Source organism: Rhinolophus sinicus, chromosome 9 (assembly GCF_057876585.1).
Source record: "Rhinolophus sinicus isolate RSI-liver-muscle chromosome 9, RSI-T2T, whole genome shotgun sequence".
Taxonomy (NCBI): Eukaryota; Metazoa; Chordata; class Mammalia; order Chiroptera; family Rhinolophidae; genus Rhinolophus; species Rhinolophus sinicus.
In genome coordinates this window covers 19472011-19493219 of record NC_142509.1, presented here as the reverse complement: position 1 = coordinate 19493219, position 21209 = coordinate 19472011, and the positions used below count along the sequence as shown (strand labels likewise).

The window sequence follows — 21209 nt, the reverse complement described above, 5'->3', positions numbered from 1 at the left end:
AGAGTTGGATGACGTGCCGCTATTGTCCACACAGAGAAATATTTGCCATATTCACAAGCACAGATCATGTTTATGAAGGTGAATTCTCCCAGGACGGCACTAACAAGGTACGTCCACTGTTGTCATGACCCAGAGCACAGGTGTGAGAACAGGCCTGCAGGAGAGGACAGCGGGGCCCCACGGGGAGACTATGAGATGTGACTTGTGAGGAGCGGAAGCATCGGGTGGGAAGGAAGCAGAGGAGCCATGTGTCACCTGCTCCCGTGAGAACAGTAGTGGGAGTGTCACAGGCACGAGGCCTCCTCTTATCTTCAATCGCCTCCTTACACCAAACTCTGAGGGGTGAGCCGTGGGGTCCTTCTGTCTCTACACAGGTATCACCACAGTGCTTCACACATCATTTCTACGAACAACGTCTCCAGCTTTTGTAAGTGATATCATTTCATCACATCAGCGGTACTAGGTTTGAAAACCAATACATTTGTCTGGGACATTAGGTGAAATATGGTTTATTGCCAGTTATGTTTCATAAAATAGAAGGGTTTCCCTTCCGATACTGACAGTTGTCCAAATCAATGGCCGAGACCGTGTTAGAAAAGGAATCCTGATCTCACTGTCAGGAGCCGACCTGACCTGAGGAGCCCAACGGTCACCTGATTCCCAACCCCACTGACACATGACCCTGTGTTGTCTGCCTTGGAGGAGCAGAGGGGGTGTCCCCACCTCTGTGCACACACTTGTGTTTCCCTGGGAAACGCAGATTCCAACACCATGAAGACCTGGGTGCTATTCAAACGCTCCAGTCACCCTGAGGGTTGTGACCGGAGGGGCTCAAGCAGCCTGGGAAGGGGGAGGAAGAGGATATGGGACGTGGTGATGGGCGGAGTAGGCAGATGGTTGAAGGTAAGGCTCTGAGGTCAACTCCTGGATTGGAATCTTGACTCATCACTGTCCGGGGGACTTTAGGAAAATCATTAACCTCGCAGTGACAGCTTCCTCCTCATTGGACTGGAGCAGAGGCTGTGCCTTCAGCAGAGGGATGAAATTGATATTATGATGGCGGGTAGACGGGGTGCAGGTAAAACACTCACCAAAGGTGTGAACTCAGGTCTTACGAAAGGTCATCCTATTGAACCAGCTACATATGTAAGATGGCATTCATCCTGGGAGCACCACGGGGCACTGTGCGGGTGTGGTCTGGGGACCCAAATAGTTCAATTCCCCTGGGCTGTGCCCAAGTGCAAAGGGCATGACTGATGCTCCTTTGAAGACACTTCTACTCAGTAGATACTCAGTAGATCAACTCTCCACTCTGAAACCCACACCTGGCCCTTCAGGAAACTACCAGCACGAAGCCCTTAGGCTCAGGGCTCTGACAAGAGCTGAGACAGACACACTGGGGAATGGAGAACAGATTTGCATTCATGCTCCTCCCTTCCTGAGCTGCAAGAAGAAAGGATAAGACAGGAGCTTGGAGAGGCCAGTCCCAGCTGGGCAGCCTCAGTGCAGAGCACCTAGAAGACCCTCCCCACCATGGCCTGGGTTTCCTTCTACCTCCTGCCCCTGGTTTTCTCCACAGGTCAGAGTGTCCCAGGGTATCAAGGGTCCCTCTTCCAAATATTTCCCTCCAAGTTCAGTCCTGAGGGACGTGTCCTGACTGTGCATTCAGCCTCATTTTTTTATTCTTCCTTTTCCAGGCTTCTGTGGTTGGGTTGTGCTGACCCAGCCCCCATCTGCATCAGCCTCCCTGGGAGCCTCGGCCAAGCTCACCTGCACCCTGAGCAGTGAGCACAGTAGGTTCTCCATTCGCTGGTATCAACAAGCACCAGGGAAGGCCCCTCGGTATGTGATGAGAGTTTACAGTAACGGAACCCTCAGCAAGGGGGACGGGATCCCCGATCGCTTCTCGGGCTCCAGCTCTGGGGCTGAGCGCTACTTAACCATCTCCAACCTGCAGTCTGAGGACGAGGCTGAGTATTACTGTGGTACAGGGCATACAACTGATGGCCAGTACCGGTATACCACAGTGACACAGACAAAGGGGAAGTGAGACAAAAACCTACCTCTGTCCCCTTTGCTCACCCAGCACACAGGGTGAGCTGCTCTGGGTCCCTCGGCAGGACCCTGAGACCTTCGGTTCTTTTCCTGGTTAATCCCGTCATCCTACCGCCTCCCTGAGACCCGACAAAGGAGAGGTCAGGGCTACAAAAGGGTCAGGGTCTCAGTGAGAGCACTGTCAGCTCCTATCATGTGACAGTGACAAGCGAATGGTGTAAAGAAGTGTCCCTTTCGTTGTCTGTTCCTTACCTGTGGCTTTGGCTTCAGAGATTGCCAGGTGATCCTGGGACCAGAAAGTAAAATTTCACATCAAACGTACTTGTGTGATATCAATTATACTCCATATAGTTGTTATGATAAAAAATAAAAGTAGAAAGAAGCGCTTGTGTGGCCTGTGGCCTTTGCAGAGTCTCCAGAAGAAACACCATTCACTTCTTTTGTATCATTTGGGGAATCTTTTGGGCCAATGAGCTGTTGACAATTAACCCAAAGGAGTGGCTGAAACAGGTCACATGACCTGCACGTGGGGACAGATGGAGCTGACGTGGCTGAGAGAGTGACGGGGAGGCTGGGCCGGGTGAGATTGCTCTGAGGAGGCGTCCTTTCCCCTCAGGCTCCCTCTGCATATCTCTCTCTCTCTCTCTCTCTCTCTCTCTCTCTCTCTCTCTCTCAATGTCTGGATTTTCCCATTATTACTCTTCTACTTAACTTTTCAGTATATTTCTGTCTTATGCTCTTTGTTTCTTTTTTATTAATTCTTTCTCTCATCATGGTGTGTGTGTGTGTGTGTGTGTGTGTGTGTATGTGTGTGCGCCTATAGTTAGTTTGATGTGATTTTATCCCACGTGTAGGATTCACCACAGTAGTCAAGACACACAACGCCTCCATCACCACAAGGGTCCCTCGTGCTGTCCTTCTGTAACACACCCACCTCCTCCCTCTGAAGTGCCCTTCCCTCCTCTAACCCCTGGCACCATTGATTAATTCTTCATTCCTACAACTTGTCTTTACAGAAATGATACATAGAAATAAAAGTATATTTTACCATATTTAGCCTTTTAGCATTGACATGTTTTTCACGCAGTGCGATCCCGTGTAGATTCCTCAAAAACGCTGTTGCATTAGCCCTCCTTCCTCTTCCCTGCTGAGTGGTACCCACGGTCCGGGATGACCAAAGTCTGTTTAACCGTCCACCACGGAGGGGCGTCTGGATTGTTCTCACTTTGGGACATCATGCACAAGGGTAACATTTTTCATTTTCTGAAATAAATGCCCCAAACACATTTTCTGCATCTTATGCTAATCGCAGGTTTAGTTTTTGACGAAGCTGCCAAACTTCTTGCAGAGGGTCTAGACCAGTTCCATTCCCATCGGCCGTGCGTGAATGATCCCATTTCTCCACATCCTTGCCAGCACTGGGGGTTGTCACTGTTTTACTTTAGTCATTCTGATAGGTATGTGGTGATACCTCACTGTGTTTTGTTTTGTATTCAAGGTATTAATTTTATTCTATTATTTTTTATTAGTTTCAGGTGTACAAAACAACGTAATAGTTAGATATTTACATCCCTCACAAACTGATAACCCTCCTCCCCCAATCTACTACCCCTCTGACATCGTATATAGCTGTTACAATTCCCTTGACTCCATTCCCTATGCTGTCCTCACATCCTGTGACTGTAAATATATGTAATTATAATTGACAACAGTATTATTCAGCTTCAGTTCAGGTGTACAGTGCAGTGGTCAGGCATCTACACCATCCATGAGGTGGTCTCCCTATAAGACAAGTGCCCACCTGATACCCTCCAAAATCTTTACAACATTATTGATTATATTCCCCAAAATGTCTATTGTATCCCTGTGGCAATATTGTGGTTACCAATTTGTGCTTTCTGACCCCTCGCCTTCTCCCTCATCCTCACCCCCCTCCCATCTAGCAACCCTCACCTTTTCCTCTATATCTCTGAGATGTTTCGCATTAGTTTGCTCATTTATTCTATCTTTAGAGTCTACATATAAGTGAGATCATATGGTATTTGACCTTCTCCATCGGACTTATTTCACTGTGGTTTTAATTTGCATTTGCCTAATGGGTAATGATGAACATATTTCCATGTGGTTTTTGCCATCTCTGTATCTTCTTCCATGATACGTCTGCTCTTGACCATTGCTCATTTAATAAATGTATTTCGTTAGTTTTGTTTTCTTTTTCTTTTTAGTTTTGCGTGTTCTTTTTACACTCTATATACTACTTGTTCATTGGATATTTCTTTGAAAATCTTTTCTCCATTAGTTGTTTTGTAATTCTCTTTAGACAGTTTTTTTTAACGTTTATTGGGGTGACAATTGTTAGTAAAATTACATAGATTTCAGGTGTACAATTCTGTATTACATCCTCTATAAATCCCATTGTGTGTTCACCACTCAGAGTCAGTTCTCCTTCCATCACCATATATTTGATCCCCTCTTACCCTTGTCTCCCATCCCCTGCCCCCTTATCCTCTGGTAACCACTAAACTATTGTCTGTGTCTCTTTAGACAGTTTTGCAAAGCAAAACATCAATTTTGATGTGGTCCAATACATCATTCCCTCCTTTTGTGAATCAAGGATCTGGGGTCATCAAGACATTTCGCCAAATTCTAGGTCCCCAAAATATTCCTATTCTTTTTCTAAAACATAAAAAACGATTACCTGTGAGGTTCCTGACCAATTTCACTGTTTCTGATCATGGGATCTGGTCTTTTACACACATTCATGACCACTGTTCTTACAGCACTTCCCCCCATCTCCATGGATGATCTTACCACTAGAGAGGAGGAATGAGGGGCGCCCCAATCCCAGAGAGGAGGCCCAGGGCTCAGGCGCAGGCTGAGGTGAGTGTGCAGGTGCTGGGTCAGGGGACAGCACTTTCTCTCTGAAGACCAGAGAGTTCTGGGGAACCTGGTACAGGTCTTGTGAATAGAGCCAATTGCAAAGCCTCCTTTTCTGCTCAGCAAGGAGATATGCACAAGGCCAGAAGGAGACAGGAAGTAGATTTGCATGAGGCCCCCTCCTTACAGAGGATAAGAGAAGCCTGGAGACCACATCCCCAGCTGAAAGCTCATAGGCAGAGCTTGGGGTGTCTTCACCATGGCCTGGGCCCCTCTCCTGCTACCCCTCCTCACCCTCTGCACAGGTGCTGCCCCGCAGGGCTCAGCCCCCAAAGAAATCAGGGAGCAGCCTGGACTTGGTCTTTAGCTCAGCACAGGCGATGCTGCAGGGTGTGCACTCTCTGGGAATGAGACCCTCACCCTCACCCTCACCTCTTCTTTCCTCTCTTACAGGTTCTGTGATCTCCTCTGACCTGACTCAGCCAGCCGCAGCGTCTGTGTCCTTGGGACAGATGGCCAGCATCACCTGCCAAGGAGAGATCCTGAAAAGCTATTATGCTAACTGGTACCAGCAGAAGCCTGGCCAGGCCCCTGTACTTCTCATCTATGGTAACAATAACCGGTCGTCAGGGATCCCTGACCGGTTCTCTAGCTCATACCCAGACGACACGTCCATCCTGACCATCAGCGGGACGCAGGCCGAAGATGAGTCTGATTATTACTGTGCTGTGTGGGACAAGAGTAAGAAAGCTCACAGTGACACAGGCAGATGGGGAAGTGAGACACAAACCCTCCTTCCCCATCTGTGTCACACACTCCTCCAGCCACAGGAGGGTTGTAGACAAAGCCATGCGCAGGGGTGGCCCAGGTCCCCAGATAGGAGATTCCCAGGTTGCCCCTCCTCCCAGCCTTCAGGCAGCTCTACAGAGGCGGTACCAACTGGGGATACATGAACAATCATATTTAATTTTTATTGTGAGTAGAGGGAAGATTGAACATGTTAGGAACAGATAGGGAAGACGTTCTAAAAATACCAAATCAAAGTTTTGAAGATGAAGTTCATGGTCTGAGATTAAAAGCAAAACAAAACAAAATAAAAAAAGACTGGGAGAGATTGTCATCAGATTATATCCTGAAAAACAGAGATTAGTGAATTTGAGGACATGGTGATTGAAACTATTTAAAATAAAGCACAGAAAGGAAAAGACTGAATAAATCAATAAGCTTCAGTGAGTGTAGCACAACGTCACACAGTCTAAATAGTGTGTAAGTTGGGTCCCTGAGGGAGACCAGAAGAGGAAGGGTAGTAAATAGAGAAAATGTTTGAAGAAATAATAGCCAATACTTTCCCAAAGTTGGTAAGACCCATAAACAAACATATCCAAAAAACTCAACAAAGCTCAGGCTCAGGAAACAGGGAAGCAGCACCAAAACACATCATGGAATTGCTACAAACCAATGATGTAGAGACACTATTAAAAGGAGCCAGAGGAAAAAGACACATTGTATACAGAGCGACAAGCATGATACAATCAGAATTCTCATTAAAGTAATGCAAACAAGTAGATAGTGGAGCAACACCTTTAAAGCACTAACACCTGTCAACCTGGAACTTTTTATCTAGTGAATGATCAGTCAAAAATGAAACCAATGTAAAACTTTGTCAGGCTGCTAAGTCTCACAGAATCGATCACCAGCAGATCTTTATATGTGATAGTAAAGGACACTGTTCAGATGGATGGAAATGATAATACACAGAAATGTGAATCTACACAAAGAAATACAAAGCATCAGAGATGGTAAATACAAGGATAAATATAGAAATGTTTTCATTTGTTAATGCCTATAAAATGTAGTAAAGCGTTCAAAGAAAAAAAATATATATATATGGAAGAGAGGTATATATTTTAAGTAATACCTCTTGCAGTAGTGGGGCTGGCAAATCTGAAATCTATAGGACAGGTGAGAAGCCTGGATATTTAAATAAGAGCTGATGTTGCAGTCTTTAGTTCAAATTTAGTCTGAATGACTGAACATGTTAAAAGGAGACAGAGAAAAACAGAAAAAGATTCAAATGCAACTTTTATCGATGAAAACTAGTGTCTCAGCTTTAAAATATAGGGGTTGAGATTACCAGCGGATGCAATACTATAGAAAACTAAATGAGTGAACTTGAAGATACAGCAATAGAAACTGCAAATGATAGAGCAAAATAAACTTTAGAAAATGAGCCAAGAATCTCTAAGTTGTAAAAAAACTTCAAGTACTCAATTATGGATTTAATTGGAATCCCAAACAATGAGAAGTTGGGGTGAGGATAGAAAAAGGATTTGAGGGATTGCTGGGTCATACGGCAATTCTATTCGTAATTCTTTGAGGAACCTCCACACTGCCTTCCATAACGGCTGCACCAGTCTGCATTCCCACCAACAGTTTATGAGGGTTCCTTTTTCTCCACAACCTCTCCAACATTTGTTACTATTTGTCTTGTTGATGATAGCCATTCTGACTGGGGTGAGGTGATATCTCATTGTGGTTTTGATTTGCATTTCTCTGATGATTAGTGATGTTGAGCATTTTTTCATATGTTTATTTGCCATTTGTATGTCCTCTTTGGAGAAATGTCTCTTCAAGTCCTCTGCCCATTTTTCAATTGGGTTGTTTGTTTTTTTGTTGTTGAGTTGCATGAGTTCCTTGTATATTCTGGATACTAGCCCCTTATCGGAGGCACTGTTAGCAAAAATCTTCTCCCATTCAGTTGGTGGCCTCTTTATTTTGTCAATGGTTTCTTTTGCTGTGCAGAAGCTTTTAAGTTTCATAGGAACATTTGTGACAACATGGATGGATCTTGAGAGAGTAATGCTGAGCGAAACAAGTCAGACAGAAAAAGCAGAGAACCATGTGATTTCACTGATATGTGGTATATAAACCAAAAACAACAAAAGAACAAGACAAACAAATGAGAAACAGAAACTCATAGACACGGACAATAGTTTAGTGGTTGCCAGAGGGTAAGGGGGGTGGGGGGGGAGGTGAGGGTAAGGGGGATCGAATATATGGTGATGGAAGAACTGACTCTGGGTGATGAACATACAATGGGATTTATAGATGATGTAATACAGAATTGTACACCTGAAATCTATGTAATTTTACTAACAATTGTCACCCCAATAAATTTAATTTAAAAAAAGAAAAAAGAAAAAGGATTTGAAGACATAATGGCCAAAAATGTCCTACATTTGATGAAAATCTAAGCCCACAATCCACACAAAAAAAACCATGGACAACAACAACAACAACAAAAAACCTACCAGGAACAAAAAAAACCCCAATACACATAAATACCAAATTGCTTAAGCCAGTAAAAAAGATCGATCTTAAAGTAGCAAAAGAGAAAAGACACAAAACATTCAGTAGACAAAAGTTAAGTTTTCAGCAGATTTCTCATTAGAAGAAAAGCAAATACCACGTATCAGTGAAATCATATGGGTCTCCGCTTTTTCTCTCTGATTTGTTTCGCTCAGCATTACTCTCTCAAGATCCACCCATGTTGTCACAAATGTTCCTATTTCATCTTTTCTTACTGCCGAATAGTATTCCATTGTGTATACATACCACAACTTCTTTTTTTTTTAATCTATTGGGGTGACAATTGTTAGTAAAATTACATAGATTTCAGGTGTACAATTCTGTATTACATCATCTATAAATCCCATTGTGTGTTCACCACCCAGAGTCCGTTCTCCTTCCATCACCATATATTTGATCCCTCTCACCCTCATCTCCCACCCCCTAACCCCCTTACCCTCTGGTAACCACTAAACTATTGTCTGTGTCTATGAGTTTCTGTTTCTCATTTGTTTGTCTTGTTCTTTTGTTGTTTTTGGTTTATATACCACATATCAGTGAAATCACATGGTTCTCTGGTTTTTCTGTCTGACTTATTTCGCTCAGCATTACACTCTCAAGATCCATCCATGTTGTCACAAATGTTCCTATATCATCTTTTCTTACCGCCGAATAGTATTCCATTGTGTATATATACCACAACTTCTTTACCCATTCATTGAAGGACATTTTGGTTGTTTCCATGTCTTGACCACCGTAAACAAAGCTGCAATGAACATTGGAGCACACGTGTCTTTATGGATAAAAGTTTTCAGATTTTTTGGGTAGATACCCAGGAGAGGGATTGCTGGGTCATACGGTAATTCTGTTTGTAACTTTTTGAGGAACCTCCACACTGCTTTAATCTGAGCTCTCAAACACATTTTATTATTAGTCAGTATAAAGAATGACAACAGTGCTTGTGACATTTTTTTTACAAATATTGTTACAAGTGTCCCCTTTCATGGGAAGATCATTTCCATGAACTCATGACAAATCATAAAGTTATGTTTTGTGCAGAAATCTAGAGGGAAGGAGGATCATAAGGAATATTTTATTGACCTGGCTCAGCTATGATGGGGACCCCTCTCAAGACAGACCGAAGAAGTGACTGCTCTTTCTGCCTCAGCCAGTTGGATGACGTGCTGCTATTGTCCACACAGAGAAATATTTGCCTCTGTGTTTCTGAAGGTCAAATCTCCCAGGACAGTACTAACAGATTGCCTCTCATGTCATGACCCACAGCACAGGAGTGAGAACCGGCCTACAGGAGAGGACAGAGGGGCCCCATGGGGAGACTCTGAGATGTTAGGTGTGAGGAGTGGAAGCATCTGTGGGAAGGGAGGAGAGGAACCATGTGTCACCTGCCCCTGGGAACAACAGTGGGCCTGTCTCAGGCAGGCGGCCTCCCCTTATCTTCAACTGATTCTTTAGACCAAACTCTGAGGGTTGAGCTGTGGTCCTTCTGTCTCTGTACAACTATCACCTCAGTGCTTCACACATCATTTCTATGAACAACGTCTCCAGCTTTTGTCAGTGAGTTTAATTCATCACACCCTCAGCAATACTAGGTGAAAACAGGTACATTTGTCTGGGATATTCAGGGAAACATGCTTTCCTGCCAGTTATGCTTCATAAACTTAAAGGGTTTCTCTTCCTATACCAACACTATCCAAGCTGAATTGTCCTGACCATGATAGAAAGAAATCTTCATGTATGTAAATGTCAGGAGTTGAGCCTGGCACGAGGAGCCCGACCAGTCACATGATTCCCAATGTCCTGCTGACATACGGGCCTGTGTTGTCGGCCATGAGGGAGCAGAGAGAGTATCTCTATCTCTGTGCACAGACAGACCTGTGTTATATTGGGAAATGCAGATTCCCACACCGTGAATACATGAGTGCTATTCAGATGCTCTGTCCTCCCTGAGGGTTGTGACAGGAGGGGCTCAAGAAGCCTGGGAAAGGGGAGGAAAAGGATATGGGACGTGGTGAGGGGCAGATCTGCCGGGGCCTGAAAGGTAAGGTGCTAAGGTCTGACTCCTGGATTGTAATCTTGACTCATGTCACTGTCTGCGGGACTTTGGGAAAATCATTAACCTTGAAATGACAGCTCCCTTTTCATTGGACTGGAGGAGAGGTTATGCCTTCAGCACAGGGATGAAGTTGGGTTATTATGACATCGGGTGAGGGGCTGCAGGTAAAACACTCACCAAGCATGTGACCTTGATCCAGGGCTCAAAAATACTTATTCTATGAAACTAGCTACACATGTAGGATGACATTCATGCTGGGGCAGCAGGGGGCACTGTGGGTCCTGGTTTGGGGACTCATCAGTCCAATTCCCCTGGGCTGTGCCCAAGTGCAAAGGGCATGACTGATGCTCTTTTAAGACGCTTGTATTGGGTGGAATCAACTCTCTCCTCTGAAACCCACACCTGGCCCTTCTTCTGACCCCAGGAAATTACCAGCATGAGGCCCTTAGGCTCAGGGCTCAAACAAGAGCTGAGACAGACACTCTGGGGAATGAAGAACAGATGCATTCATGCTCCTCCCTTCTTGAGCTGCAAGAAGAAAGGCTAAAACAGGAGCTTGGAGAGGCCAATCCCAGCTGGGCAGCCTCAGGGCAGAGCTCCTGGAAGAGTCTCCCCACCATAGTGTGGGTTTCCCTTTACCTCCCACCCCTGGATTTCTCCACAGGTCAGAGTGTCCCAGGGCACTCAGGGGTCCTGATCCCCGATATTTCCCTCCAAATTCAGTCCTGAGGAACATGTGCCCTGACTGGTGCATTCAGCCTATTTTTCAATTCTTCCTTTTCCAGGCGTCTGTGATGTGGTTGTGCTGACTCAGCCCCCATATGTATCTGCCTCCCTGGGACCCTCGGCCAAGCTCACCTGCACCCTGAGCAGTGAGCACAGCAACTTCTACATTCACTGGTATCAACAGGCACCAGGGGAGGCCCCCGGTATGTGATGGAGGTTAAAAATGATGGAAGCCACGGCAAGGGAGATGGGATCCCTCATCGCTTCTCAGGCCCCAGGCTCTGGGGCTGACCGCTACTTAACCATCTCCAACCTCCAGTCTGAGGACAAGGCTGAGTATTACTGTGGTGCAGGGCATACAATTGATGGCCAACACAGGTAAGCCACAGTGATACAAAGGGGAAATGAGACCAAAACCTACCTCCATTATCTGTCCCACTGGGAGAGAGGATGAGCTGCTCTCTGTCCCTCTTCAAGATCCTGAGAACGGGCCGGCCCGTTGGCTCAGGCAGTTGAAGCTCCGTGCTCCTAACTCCAAAGGCTGCCAGTTCGATTCCCACATGGGACAGTGGGCTCTCAACCACAAGGTTGTGGGTTCAACTCCTTGAGTCCTGCAAGGGATGGTGGGCTCTGCCCCCTGCAACTAAGATTGAACACGGCTGAGCTGAGTTGCCGCTGAGCTCCCGGATGGCTCAGTTGGTTGTAGCGCATCCTCTCAACCACAAAGTTGCTCTTTGACTCCCTTAAGGGATGGTGGGCTGTGCCCCCTGCAACTAGCAACGCGACTGGACCTGGAGCTGAGCTGCGCCCTCCACAACTAAGACTGAAAGGACAACAACTTGAAGCTGAACAGTACCCTCCACAACTAAGATTGAAAGGACAACAACTTGACTTGGAAAAAAGTCCTGGAAGTACACACTGTTCCCGAATAAAGTCCTGTTGCCCTTCCCCAATAAAATCTTAAAAAAAGGAAAAAGAAGAAATAGGATTTAAAAAAAGAAAGATCCTGAGAACTTTGACTCTTCCCCTTGCAAATCCCATCATCCTACCTCCTCCCTGAGACACCATGAGGGAGAGGTCAAGGTTACAACAAGGTTAGTCTTGGTGAGAGCACTGTCATCTGCTGTCATGTTACTGTGACAAATGAACAGTGTGAAGAAGTGTCCCTTTCGTTGTCTATTCCTTACCCGTGGCTTTGGCTTCAGAGATTGCCAGGTGATTCTGGGGTCAGAATGTAAAATTTTACATCAAACGTACTTGTGTGATATCAATTATACTCAATATAGCTGTTAAAGAAAATAAAAAGAGCAGGAAGTGCTTGCGTGGCCTGTGGCCTTCACAGAGTCTCCAGGAGGAACATCATTTAGTGCCTTTGTATCATTTGGGGAATCGCTTGGATCAGTGAGCTGTTGAGAATTTAATCAAGGAAGCAGCTGAAACAGGTCACAGGACCTGCACATGGGGGCAGGTGGAGCTGATGTGGCTGAGAGTGTGACAGGGAGGCAGGGCCAGGTGACAGCGTGCAGAGGAGGTGTCCTTTCCCCTCAGGCTCCCTCTGCTTCTCTCTCTCTCTCTCTGTCTCTCTGTCTCTCTCTCTCTCTCTCTCTCTCTCTGTCTCTCTCTCTCTCTCTCTCTCGGTGTCTGGATTTTTCCATTATTACTGTCCTATTTAAGTTTTCAGTGTATTTCTGTCTAATGCTCTTTGTTCCTTTTTCATTAACTCAATTTGTAATAAAATAGTGTGTGCGTCTGTAGTTAGTTTGATGTGATTCTATAGCACGTGTAGGATCACGTATCCAACACGCCAGTCAAGACACGCAACACTTCCATCCCCACAAGGGTCCCTCGTGCTGTCCTTCTGTAACAGCACCCACCTCCTCCCTCTGAAGTGCCCTTCCCTCCTCTAACCCCTGGCACCACTAATTAATTTTCCATTTCTATAATTTTGTCTTTGCAGAAATGATATATAGGAATAAAAGTAGAATTTTACCATATTTAGGCTTTTGGGATTGAATTTTTCTTCAGTACAATCCCCTGGCGATTCCTCAAAAATGATATTATATTAAGAGCTCTTTCCTTTTCACTGCTGAGTAGTACCCATGGTCTGGGTGGTCCAAAGTCTGTTTAACCGTCCACCGTGGAGGGGCATCTGGATTGTTCTCACTTTGGGACATCATTCACAAGGGTGCCATGGACACCTGTGTATAGTTTCTCTGGGAACATAAGTTGTCACTTCTCTGAAATAAATGCTCAAGTGTTCAATTGCTGGGTCATATGGTAATTACAGGTTTAATTTCTTAAGAAGTTTCCAAACCCCTTCCAGAGTGTCTGCAGCATTTCACCTTCCCCCCACCAGCCATGCACAGGTGACCCTGTTTCTCCACATCCTGCCAGCACTGCGGGTTGTCGCTGCTTTACTTTGGCCATTTGATAGGTGCCTGGTGATACCTCCTGTGGTTTGCGTTTGCGTTTCCCTGATGGATAACGATGAGCATCCTTCCCTGTGCTCCTCACCATCCTGTATCCTCTTCCGTGACACATCTGCTCTTATTTGTCCATTTTCTTAATGCGTTGTATTTCTCCTGTTAAGATTGACCGTTCTTTATGTACTCTACACACTAGTCACTCATGGATATGCGGTTTGCAAGTATTTTCCCTCTGTCAATTACCTGGTTTTTTTAAATCCTCTTAGAAAATTTTGCAAAGTAAAAGATTTTTAAATGAGGTTCAATATATTAATCTTTCCTTTTAGGAATCATGGTCCTGATGTCATCAAAGAATTCTTGTCTCGCCTTAGATCTCAGAGATTCTCCTAAAACAAACAAACAAAGTTGCCTGAAAGGAACACGACCAATTTCTCTGTATCTGGTCATGATTTCTGGCCTCTCCTACAAGCTCCTGCGTCCCTGTCCCTCCCCACCTCCGTGGATGACCTGGTCACTACACAGAAGGACTGAGGGAAACCCAAGGCCTAGAGAGGAGGCCGGGGCTGAGCCTGAGCTGGGTGTGCAGGTGCTGGGTGAGGGGTCAGCACTGTCTCACTCCACACCACAGAGAGCTCTGGGGAAGCTGGGTGTAGGCATGGGAGGGAGGGCCCACATTTAAGTCCTCCATTAGCTCAGCTGTTCTCTGCTCAGCGAGACACTCAACAAGCTACAAAAGGAAGGAAGTAGATTTGCATGAGGACCCTTTCAGAGGATAAGAGAGGCCTAGAGACCACATCCCCCTCTGTGGGTCAGAGACCAAGCCTGTGGCATTTCCGTCATGGCCTGGACTCTTCTCCTGCTCCCCCTCCTCACTCTCTGCACAGGTACAGACCCCAGGCCCTGCCTGCCTCTCAGCTCCCACAGGACCCTGAGCTGGACCTGCCCCAAACTCTGAGCACAGACCAGGCACAGCCTGAGAATGGGACCTACTGGGAGGGTCTTAATCCTCAAGCTTCCTCTCTTCTTCTCTCCTACAGGCCCTGTGGCCTCCTATGAGCTGACCCAGTCGCCTTCTTTGTCAGTGGCCCCAGGACAGACGGCCAGCATCAGCTGCACTGGAGATTTACTGGATAAAAAATATACTCAATGGTTCCAGCAGAAGCCAGGCCAGGCCCCTGTGCTGGTCATTTATAAGGATAGCGAGCGGCCCTCAGGGATCCCTGACCGATTCTCTGGCTCCAGCTCAGGGAAGACGGCCACCCTGACCATTAGCGGGCCCCAGGCCGAGGACGAGGCTGACTATTACTGTCTGTCAGCAGACAGCAGTGATAATACTCACAGTGACACAGGCAGACGGGGAAGTGAGACAATAACTCCCTTGCTGGTGTCTGTTACACTCTTCTACAGCCCAGGAGGACTGGTGACAAAGCCATGAGCAGGTCTGGCCCAGGTCTCCAGTTCTGAAATCCCCAGGCTGCCCCCTCTTCCAGCCCTCAGGGAGCTCTGCAGAGGCTGAATCAGGAGTGGATTCAGGGCTGGCAGGACCGCACTGTCCTGGTGTTGTCTGAGCCTGGGTGTGAGTTGGGGATCGAGGGCGTGAGTAGAAAGAAACACAGAGGGAGACATACATCCAATGGTAATCAACCCTGGATATCAACTTGATGGTGACTGGGACACTCATTGGTCCCATCCTGGATTAAACCTTAGAACCATGCAGCTCATCTGAGCTCATGAAGCCCCAGGACCCATGGCAGCCTGGGACTCTGCACAGAACCAACCAGTGCGTTGAACACCGTGCAATCCCCCACTGTCCCCTCCTCACAATTAAACCACCCTCCTACTGCTGCTGGGGACCCTGGCAGCTCATAGCTGAGCCCTCACTGGGAAGTGCTGTCATTGTAGAGGATGCCTCCCCCAAGGTCATGGCCCCTCTGAGAGTGGGCTCAGGTCTAAGAACCACCTGAGGCCTAGATGCCAAGTCCCTGCCTCAGTTCAGGATGACCTTTCAGGGCCTCCCAGCTGAGTCCTCAGTTGTTACCACATTGCAGGCCACCCTGTGTTGCCTCCCACATTTACTTCCAGGAATATCACCCCAAAACCCCAGTGCAGACAATTCTCCCTCTCCCCGTGTGCTTCCAGGGAACTTCAAATAGTCATCCATGAGTTCTGAGGACCTCAGCCTAGGAGCAAACTCCTTGAGGTCAAAGAGGAACCACCCAGAGACACTGGAGGGCACGTGCAGAGCTTACACACCAATCAGAAGCCGTGCTTGTCCCGCGGTCAGAGTGGGAAAGCTCCTAATCAAGGCATCAGGTTGACTCGTCAGACGAGCTTTGCTTCATTTGTGGGGGAAATCAGCCCAAGACTGAATGCTGCTCAGGTCCCACCTAAGAAAGCGCAGCAGCAAGTTTCCATTCACTTTATTGAATCTAGAATAATATAGCATAGAAGACAAATATATATATAGAAATACAAACATTATGCAGCGAAAAAGGAAACATTCACAGGCCTGGAACTCTATCAAAATTTCCAGGAAGGAAGCAGGACAATATGCACAAAAAATAAGCACAAATAACATAAAGGAAACATCACCACATACCATAATCAAATTCCTTAAAACCAGTGATGAAAAGACAATCATAAAAGCAGAGAGAAAAGACACATTCTATACAGAGGAAGAACCACAGTGATCAGAGCAGATGTCTTCTTGAAAACACCTCTCCCTCCCATCTGGGTTGGGGGCCCAGTCTGTCCTGACTCACCTCCCTAGGCAGTTGGGCCCCTGGACAGATGTCCCCATCTCCTGTGTTATAGCAGCTGACATCGGGGGTTGTAATCCTGTCTCCTGGTACCAATAGGTCCTGCACACAGTCCCACATGGATGAGGAGGGGGGTCAAGAATCAAACCTCACAGATCCTAGGCTCCAACTCTGACACCCAGCCTCTCTGAGCTTCTCTTGGCTCAGCCCACTCCTGAGGCTATTTGTTACTGTGGTTACCAGGTAGGGTGGGGGAGGGGGCTCCTTGCCACAGCGCCTTAGTGATGAGGAAGTGAGTTCAAACCAGCATGGGCTGCACCTACTCCCCTTCTGTCCCCAGAGTGTTTTCATTCCCCTGGCATGAGATCCTTTCTACACTCAAGCTAAAGATGTGAGGTCCCCGCTGCTCTCCCTCCACCTGGTAAAGGGAATCCTTGTGGTCATCAGCTAATGAAGTGTCTTGGGACAATGACTCTGTCCCTGACTGTGATCTGCGTGCTCAGAAGTCACCTGACTGCTCAGGGGAGGCAGGTATACACGATGTCCATGTGGACGGGAAAGAGGCCACATAGTACACCTGAGCTCAGGAGACTGAAAATAACCACGTAAGGTGGCGTAAGCATAGAAAACATCATGACTAAGTGAGCCATGGCGGGAAGTCACATCTCTAGCTTCCTTCATAAGTTAATCTGCCTTTCAGTGGGCCTGTCTGTTGTCCTTTTGCACCTAAGATGACATCCTTGGAATGTCAGTCACCCCTTTTTCAGGACCAGAGCAGGAAAGTACAGAACCCCTCATTCTTATTCTTGTCCCTTGGTTAACATCTCTGTGAGAACTATTAACTGTCCTGTACCCACCTGTGTGAAAGAAGCACCTGACTCTCCGATTTACTTTTATCCAATCCCAGAGACTTCCCTGCTTTGCTTTCTCCACCCCCTTAATCTATCACCAGTGGATTTCATGTAACCTTCCTCCTCTGATTTCATGTGTAAAATCAGCTGCTAACCGCCGTTTTGGGGACCATTTTCTCAATCCCTTGAGATTTTGCTTCCTGGCAATTGTGGTCAGTTTGGCTCAAATAAACTCTTATAAGCTTGTCTTAGGTTGGATGTTTTTCATTGACATCCAGATGGCTCAGAGTCCAGGCTGGGACAGAGCAGATGTGTCACCTTGAGACCGTGCTTGTAGCTACTGCGGTCCACCTCATCCTGGGACAGGGACGCGCTGTCCCCCTTTTCAGAGGTGTCCTCTCTTCCCAGTTCCAGGCACAGGAATGGACGGACACTTGACAAGGGCCTGACTGCCATGTTACTCAGGAAAGCAGATCTTGGGGAGGTGGGCTTCTCCTCCTTGTGGGGGGTTAGGCTTGGTCTGCAAACAGCGGCCTTGGATCCCTGATGGAGCTCGGGCCCTGCCGTCAGAGCTGCTTCCCACGTCCTCATCAGCCCTGTTCTCCACCCTGTGAATGTTTCAGCTCCCTGCCCTTCATCCTTCCTGGGTACCGATGCTTACTTGGTTAACACCAAATTATCTTTAAGGTTTTCTTTAAAAGTAACTTCCTCAGGGGGACCATCCATGACATAAAGGCTGAGGGAGGTGCTTTTCCTGAATAATCTCATGGGTTCCTAGCTCTCAGAACTTGTCATATCTCTTTTATATGATTTGTGTCAATTAGACAGTTCTGTGAGGCAGACTGTGCACAGGTACCAACGAAGTATTGACTTTGAGTATTCATGTCATAGTGACGTTGGCATTGAAAACTGCAGAACGTTCTTGCGAAACAAGACAAACGGAGACCATGTTTATCGCTCCTCACTGTGACCTCAGGAGAAGGCAGGAAGATGGAGGTTCTTAGTTACAACAGAGACTGTGCTGCCTGGGGACTGAGACAGGCTCCTGGGAGGAGACTCAGACGCTTCAGGGGAGGGAAGCTCCTGGCAGGAGGCCCGTCCCCGGGGGTTGTGAGCACAGAGACAGAAGCAGCTAGAAGCAGCCAACCCTGCCCCTGGGGCCCTGGGAGTAGAGTCTTCTCGGGGGCCTGTGTGGGAGCTGGGGCTGCGGTAACAGACACCAACATGGGGGGCTGACAATAGAGATTTACTGTCTCACATTCGGAGGGAAAAGTCTCAGGTAATTGTCAGCAGTGTTGGGGTTTTGTGGGCTGTGGAGGAGAATCTGCTCCTGGCCTCTCTCTAGCTCCTGGGGGTTTGCTGGCACCTTCAGTGTCTTTGGCTTCTAGATTCTGCCTCTGTCTTCATGTGGTGTCTCCCTTCTGAGTGTCTGTCCCCAAATTTTTATTTTTTATAGCAATACCAGTAAAATTGCCTTGGAGCCCACCCTAGTCCATTCTGACTTCATCTTAACTAATTAAATCTGCAATGACCTACTTCCAGTGAACAGGACAGGGGACTGGGTAGATGTGCCCCCTGTGGCCTGATCAAGGGACAGTGATTCTGTGGCACCGTGTGTGTGTGTGTGTGTGTATGTGTGTGTGTGTGTGTGTGTGTGTGTGTATTTTGATGTTGCCAAGAAATATTGCCAGTTTCAAAAAAAAATTCCAATCCCATGGCTTCCTCCATAATTGCCTCCTTCCATTATTCTGCTGCCTTTTCTTTATACTAAATAAGGACGAGGATTAAGGACAAAGATAGAAGGAGGAGTAAACATTCATATGTGCTTAATATGTATCAGCAACATCCACAGCACTTCATATTTATTAAATTGTTTATCTCAAATATTCTATGAACAAGCATTCTCATCATCACCCCATTTCACAGATAGGGAAGCTGAGGCACGGTGATGAGCACCTTGTCTGAGGTCAGAACTAGAAAATGGCCAACCCAGCAGCAGGACTGATGTCCTCTGACCCCAGAGTCCCTGATCTTCGCTGCCATTTTTGGTCCCTCATTGCGCTTTCAAAGCCAAGAGTTGGCCTCTCTTTACGATGCCAGAAAGTTCTCTCTCTTACTTTCAGAAGTAAGTGGCTGATATTGTGACTTTGCGGTGCAGCCCGGTCCAATAGAAAGAAAACAGGAACCACATACGAGTATGTAATTTAAAATTTCCCAGTAGGCATATTTAAAAATGAGGAAAAGCAAATGGAATCAGTTTTCATAATAGATTTCATTTCATTCATTTAGTTGAAAATATTATCATTTCAATATGTGCTAAATATAAAATGTTGATATATTTTACATTATTTTTACATAAAATCTTTGACAACTGATAGGTATCTCAGTGTCCCCACTTCTGTGCATAGACAGACCCTTGTTTTAATCAGAAAGTCTGATTCCAACACCATGAACAGAGACTCCTCAGAACAGACTAAGGGAGGGCGGACCACCTGAATACAGCAGACAGGGCTGTGACAGCAGGGACACCGAGGGACTGGAACAGGGGAGCAGGAGGATATGGGGCACCCAGAGGGGCAAGGCAGGGAGGGGACTCAAAGGTCAGACTGAGGTTAATCTCCTGAATGGAATTTTGACTCACCATCACCATCGGCAGAACTTTGGGAAAATCGTTAACTTGCAATGAGGGCTCCCTGCTCATTAGACTGAAGGACAGGCTGTGCCTTCAGCATAAAGCTGCTATTGGGTTATTACAATGTCAGGTGAGGGGTTGCAGGTAAAACACTCACCAAGGGTGTGGCCTCTATTCAGAGCTCAATACTAGTCATTCTGTTGAACTAGCTACACAGGTAGGATGACATTCATCTGGGAGCACCAGGGGGCACTGTGGGTCCTGGTTTGGGGACCCAAATAAGTCTAATTCCCCTGGGCTGTGGTCAGTGCAAAGGGCATGGCTGATGCTCCTTTGAAGACACTTGTATTGGGTAGAATCCACTCTCTCCTCTGAAACTCACACCTGACCCTTCTGACCTCAGGAAACTACCAGCATGAAGCCCTTAGGGTCAGGGCTCAAACAAGAGCTGAGACAGACACACTGGGGAATGGAGACCAGATGCATTCATGCTCCTCCCTTCCTGAGCTGCAAGAAGAGAGGATAAGACAGGAGCTTGGAGAGGCCAGTGCCAGTTGGGCAGCCTCAGGGCAGAGCTCCTGGAAGATCCTCCCCGCCATGGCCTGGGTTTCCTTCTACCTCCTGTCCTTGGTTTCCTCCACAGGTTGGAGCATCCTAGGGCATTCAGGGGTCCTGTTCCCCGATATTTCCCTCCAAGTACAGATCTGAGGGGCACCTGTCCAGTCAGGGTGCATTCAGCATCTCTATTGTATTTTGCGTTTCCAGGTCTCTGTGCTCAGCCTGTGCTGACCCAGCCCCCACCTGCATCTGCCTCCCTGGGAGCCTCTGCCAAGCTCACCTGCACCCTGAGCAGTGAGCACAGCACCTACACCATTCGCTGGTTTCAGCAGCAGCCAGGGAAGGCCCCTGACTACATAATGTGCATTAAGAGTGACAAGAGCCACAGCGAGGGAGATGGGATACCGATCGCTTCTCAGGCCCCAGCTCTGGGGCTGACCGCTACTTAACCATCTCCAAGTTCCAGTCTGAGGACGAGGCTGAGTATCACTACGGTGAGGGCCATACAATTGTTGGCCAATGCGGCTGAGCCTCAGTGACACAGACAACGGACTTGGGAGGCCAATACTCCCTCCTTCAATCTCCTCATCCTCATGGTGCCTGGATGAGCTGCTTCTGTTCCTTTCCAGGACCCTGAGACCTTGACTCCTTCCCTTGCAACCTCATGTTCCTCCTCCCAGTGACACCACAAGGAAGAGGCAGATGTGGGTCATAATTGAGGTCATTTTCATGACACAACATTCTGTTTCCTCAAACACAGGCTTGTGGGGACCTGCTGGGACAGACCTGAGCCGCTCAGAAAGAAAACCACCCTGAGAGAGTGGCTGGGCTGAGATGCCTGTGTCCCCAGAGCCATTGGACCCTGTGCTCCAATGTTGGGCTCTGCTTAAGGAAGGAACATAG

General features: G+C 47.1%; 1 protein-coding gene and 3 gene segments (V, D, J or C); all 4 read left to right on the top strand.

Annotated features, from left to right (window-relative positions):
- The window catches only part of LOC109439166 (immunoglobulin lambda-1 light chain-like), a 556184-nt gene that overhangs the window by 370130 nt on the left and 164845 nt on the right, over positions 1 to 21209 (top strand). The window lies entirely within an intron of this gene.
- Positions 1 to 21209, top strand: part of LOC109439815 (putative non-functional immunoglobulin lambda variable 1-50) — a 364704-nt gene that overhangs the window by 187421 nt on the left and 156074 nt on the right.
- The window catches only part of LOC141569198 (immunoglobulin lambda variable 2-18-like), a 197741-nt gene that overhangs the window by 49026 nt on the left and 127506 nt on the right, over positions 1 to 21209 (top strand).
- LOC148757294 (immunoglobulin lambda-1 light chain-like) overlaps positions 14232 to 21209 on the top strand; it is a 150457-nt gene continuing 143479 nt past the window's right edge. Inside the window, 2 exon segments of the V gene segment in view lie at positions 14232 to 14390; positions 14544 to 14839. Coding sequence covers positions 14345 to 14390; positions 14544 to 14839 — 342 coding nt within the window.